This window comes from Triticum urartu, chromosome 5A (genome assembly GCF_056163025.1).
Source record: "Triticum urartu cultivar PI428250 chromosome 5A, HENAU_Tu73, whole genome shotgun sequence".
In the NCBI taxonomy this organism is placed as follows: domain Eukaryota; kingdom Viridiplantae; phylum Streptophyta; class Magnoliopsida; order Poales; family Poaceae; genus Triticum; species Triticum urartu.
In genome coordinates, this window is record NC_141877.1 from 565920106 (window position 1) to 565924776 (window position 4671).

Below are 4671 nucleotides of genomic sequence, written 5' to 3' on the forward strand. Positions count from 1 at the left end.
TTCATGGGGATGGGGCCTGCTGGCAAGCATCAATCAGGGTTCCATGTGTGCTTCTGCATTGTGGTTGCCGGCCCGGCGGCTTCCTCCACCGGAAGGCCTTTGCCTCTTGCTCATTTTGGTCGTGTGGGAAATTTAGAATGAACTGAAGATCCAGCACCTCTCCAATGCATCTACTACCCTGGTGCCCATATTCGCCTCCGTTGAATCAAGAGAGAAATGGGGATCCATTTCAATTATTATTTACTCATCATAACGTCGCAACAAAAGGACACAAGTATAACGAATTTACGCCGGAAAATACAATGCCGCTAAGCAAAGAGACCTAGAGGTAGGCCTCTGCGGCGTTGAGGTCGTCGAGGATCTTGTTTTTGACATCTCCCGGAAGCGAGGCGAAGGGCCCTGCCTTGGAGTAGAACTCCGCCAGCGATTTGATGGCCTTCTCCAGCGCCACATACGACTCCTGCATTGCATCCAATCCAATATTAGGGCGGCAAGTGAATTCACAGATGGTTTAATCGCCCTAAATAAACACTCTCAACATCCTTCGACTCTTTTTCTTCAAAAAAAGGGGGATAGTTTGCAAGATTGAATTTCCTGACAAACTTGGTAGTAGCTGAGCAACAACATTCATAGCATTGGCTTGAGAGAAAGGGAATGGAGCTGCTGCTGGCTGGCTGTACCTCTTTGGCGACGGCGGGCTGGCCTCTCCAGCCGCCGAGGAACTCCCGGATGGACGTCTTGGCGGAGTCGGCGCCCCTGCGGAAGCTGGCCGAGTCGCCGGCGGCGTCGCCCTCCCCCAGCGACTCCCGGAGCGTCCGCACCACCTCCCGCGCCGCCTTCAGGTACGCCTTGGGCAGCACCTTCCCGGCCTTGGTCTCCTCGTTCGGGTCGAACAGCGACTTGAACGCGCCCACCACCCCCTCGCCGCCCTCCTCCGCCGCCCTGGCACGGCCCGCCACCGCCAACGTCACCGTCGCCACAGCGCCCGCCAGCGCCCTCCGGGTCAGCAGCAGCCGCGCTCCGCCTGCACTGTTGCGCGCGGCACGCGAGGAGTTAGTTATTAGCGCGGCAAGACGAGCGGATGAATGGAGGTGGCGACGATGGGTTACGGATAGGCCGCCGCTTGCTCTCCGCGGCTCGCTGCTTCGGCGGCGGCGGCGTCGACGACGAGCAGCAGCGGTAGCACCTGCTCGGCCTCGGCAGGGACATGGTGGAAGGAGGCCCAGGCATTGGTGATTGGTCTGCGCAGAGGAGTCGGAATTTGGTTGGAGCTTGTGCGCAGAACCAGAGCTTTCCTTATCTGCAAGACTGCTCTGCTCTACTGACGCGTTGGGAGGACGAGAGAGAGAGAGAGAGAGAGAGAGAGAGTGAGGCGGACATGGGCTCACGCCAGAATGTGTGATAGGCCCCTGGCCCGATAACAACGCATGGGCTCTCGCCCGGCCTCTCAAAAAAAAAACCCCGACCTCTCTCTGAAAAAACATCCATGTGCACTCGTCTTGACGGGAGAAGAGGCATACACTAGATTTATGCATCAAGGCGTGCAGTTTTGGTTTCAGATTGATGTTAATTGTAATGACGAAGCAGACAGCGGCGCGAGAAATAAGTGTCTCCCGGCTTCATTCTCAAATTTGAGAAGAACAAAAAAGTTGAATGTTTTGAGATAAAATAAATAATTCTTTCAAAAAATATAAAATAAATAATTTCCGCACGAAAATCATCAAAAATTTATTCGACATTATTATTATTTCTTCTTGATACTTTCTATTTTTTCCTTTTCTCTTCATAATTTTCTCTTATTTGTTGCCCCTACTGAAATTAAGCTTGGCTACGTCCTCCTGTGCCCCTTGGCTCATGACCAAGAGCGCTCAAGCGATAGGGTTTCCCTGCCTCGTGTCAGTGTTATCGTTGGTCTGCCTCATCTTCTGTGGCCTTAAGGCTATGGAGGCGCGGTGGATTCCGGCTCGTCCTTCCTGACAGTAGGACTTCATTTTTAGGTGCTTTTTTTTCAGTTTTGTTAGGATTTATGTCCCGCTCAGAAAGGCAAGGCGGTAGGGGTTCCCTGAAGACGGGATAGGATTCTTCCTGCCTAGCCCATGCCCGAATCGTGTTTCTAGTGTGTGAGACGTGTCTCTAGCGAATCTCGCGGGATTAGACCGGCGTTTGTCTTCGATAGATCCACTTGGATTCGGTCTTCGTTTGCCTGCATTGGTATGTCTACATTTTGGATCTTTTCAATCAATTTATGCCTCTCTTCATCGGTAACTGTTTTCTGGTGCGCTGGTCTTGTTGGACTTTAGCACAACGACTGCTCGACTATCTACTAAATAAGGTTTGTCCGGCTACGATGAAGGAGGGAAGATATGGGATAAAGATAATAGCCCATAGCTCATTTATCAATTTCCTTTTGAAACTTATTAGAGTTTAACAATGTTGGAGAAGTAGTATTGCTGTTGTCCATTATGACAGATACTCATTGTTCTTGCCTTCCAATCTAAATTGATTGGACTGTGACGATATAGCCAATCATAACCCAGTATAAGATCATTGCAAGCGATGATGAAGACACGTCTCGACTCGCTTCAATGTTTCTGGTTGTTACTAGATGGTCTACGGATCTGGATGTAATTGTTGTTAACTATGGTGTTCTTTGTACTGTCTTGACAGTTAAAGAATAGATTGAAGTTTTTTCTAAAAATGAAAATGCAGGATAATTGAGTGTCGTATTGTAAGTTAGGTAATTATTGTTTTTTTAAACAGTGCATGCACAAGCGTTCATATACACGAGCATACACTCACCCCTCGAAGATCCTGAAATAAATCTAGAAATAAATGCGAACACCAGGACTTGAACCCTGATGGGCTGGGGATAGCATAGTCCCTCTGATCATCCAATCACAGATTGGTTCGCATTAGGTAATCATTGTTACTAGGTGATATACGAATCTGGATATAATCATTGTTATTTCTAGTGTTTTTTTACTATCTCAACAGTTAAGTCCTGTTCGGAGTCTGTCCACTCCGTCGCTCCACTCCAGGAGCGGCGGAGCTGTAGTTAAACAGCACGGAGCTGCAGTCCCTTCACTCCGCAGCTTCTCGTATTTTTAAGAGTGATGGGTTGCCGAACACTGCCTTAATGAATAGATTCAATTTAAAAAAAACGCATGATAATTTAGTGCCCGTACTGAGAGTTTGGTAATAATCAAAGAACTTTCGTGATTATTCTCTGCGCAAAGCGCAGGTGGAAACGTGCCGGTGACGGTGCAACGTGCCGAAAGGCCCGAGTCGAGATCATTTTTCTCTCAATCTTTTATGGAACGTCCTTTTCCTTTTGCACCGGCCAAGAGAAAATGATTAGCGCCCACCCTGGACCACCACCGCCGCCGAGACAAGGCGTCCAGTTCACGCCGGGCCACGCGACAGTTCTATGCTCTGACTTGTTATCAGTCTCCTCCTGTTCTTAGGTAGATTTAGTGCTTGTTCGAAACACAGCCGAGGTCTCGGCGACTCATGAGGAACAACATTTGTTTTTCATAAAAACATATGCGCGCGGTCTACATGAACCTCAAACACCGGTGAACTCAATGTCGACGACGAGGTGGCTATGCGTGCGAGGCCGAAAAATAGGACCTTGCTAGAGTGGTTATTGTGGTGTGGCGGTGTTGTCGGTGATGACACAACAACGACGATGGCAAAGCTATGGAAGGAGACCTGCCCGAGGATCAATGTTATGATGAAGTTGGCCCAGGAAAGGTTTTGTTAGATGTTTGCATATATCAGTATCAGGATTCGTAATTACTAACCGGACCTGCCGCCCGTAAAAGTTTTGTTAGATGAATGCTCGCCCATAAGACACTAGACGTCATAGGCGACAATGACGTCGCACATATGGAGGCGCCAACGAAGGTAGAGCTAGATTCAAGAGACGAGACAAAGAAAATGGGACAGAAGAAATGCGCTGCATCGAAAAAGGCACGGTTAGATTGTGGAGACAAAAGAAAGGACATAAGGAAGAAGAAAGGAAATGGGAGGATCCAGCGGTTACAAAAAGCCAGGATCGGGGCAGGACTCAGGCAAACCCCAATCCAAACACTAGCTAGCTACAATATTAAACAATGCAAAAATGCTACAGTGAAAGAAGAAAACCAGCCTCACAACCTAGGCATCGCCCGGGCAGCCTGAGGCTTGTCTCCGCCGTTGGGTGCACGAGTTGATCACGCGAACACAGAAATGCTCATTTAGGGAGTAGAAATAGAAGCAAACCACAAAAAGACCAGTGTGAAAATGTTTATTAGAGGGTTTAATCAGACAATTGATACAATAGCTGTTAGAGGGTCTAACTATATGCGCAACCATTAGATCTAAGCTCCGGAATTACAATAAATATTATAGGAAATAAGCATCGCAAAAAATATTATGGGATAAGTTTAGATAAAGATATCTCACCTTTTCTTTTCTTATCTCGCTATAGATATGGAGTAGTATATCATAAATTTGGGATAATCACTTTGGACGGCTTCTTGTAAACACAACACAGGACATCCTTAGCCGTCGCTGTACTCGCCGGGGCCAGGGAACGGACCATTTCCCTGAACCTCTCCTTTTCAGCCGCCCCCTTTCGGTGGCACTCCAGCCGGTAGATCACCACCATTCGCCAATGGGGAAACCGAC

At 48.2% G+C, this 4671-nt stretch overlaps 1 protein-coding gene across 2 annotated transcripts; it reads right to left on the reverse strand.

Annotated features, from left to right (window-relative positions):
• Nucleotides 1-200: 200 nt before the first annotated feature.
• LPA19 (photosystem II 11 kDa protein-like protein) lies at nucleotides 201-1550 on the reverse strand. 2 transcript variants are annotated; one of them, XM_048675815.2, is made up of 3 exons: nucleotides 1110-1360; nucleotides 681-1024; nucleotides 201-460 (listed from the first exon to the last, which is right to left on the reverse strand). In XM_048675815.2, exons 1-3 carry the CDS (start codon nucleotides 1228-1230, stop codon nucleotides 323-325), a joined length of 603 nt encoding a protein of 200 aa, XP_048531772.1. In that variant the 5' UTR covers nucleotides 1231-1360; the 3' UTR covers nucleotides 201-322. The 2 variants fall into 2 exon arrangements, with proteins under 2 accessions (XP_048531772.1, XP_087377858.1); XM_087521732.1 differs by having other exon boundaries at nucleotides 681-1550.
• Between the last annotated feature and the right edge of the window lie 3121 nt (nucleotides 1551-4671).

What these genes read in the sequence shown, in the direction of transcription:
- LPA19 (XM_087521732.1), bottom strand. Translation starts at nt 1,535, where the DNA reads ATGCATAAATCTAGTGTATGCCTCTTCTCCCGTCAAGACGAGTGCACA. An exon ending in AGCCCGCCGTCGCCAAAGAG is followed by an intron (nt 461 to 680) that starts GTACAGCCAGCC and finishes GATGCAATGCAG; the next exon opens with GAGTCGTATGTGGCGCTGGA.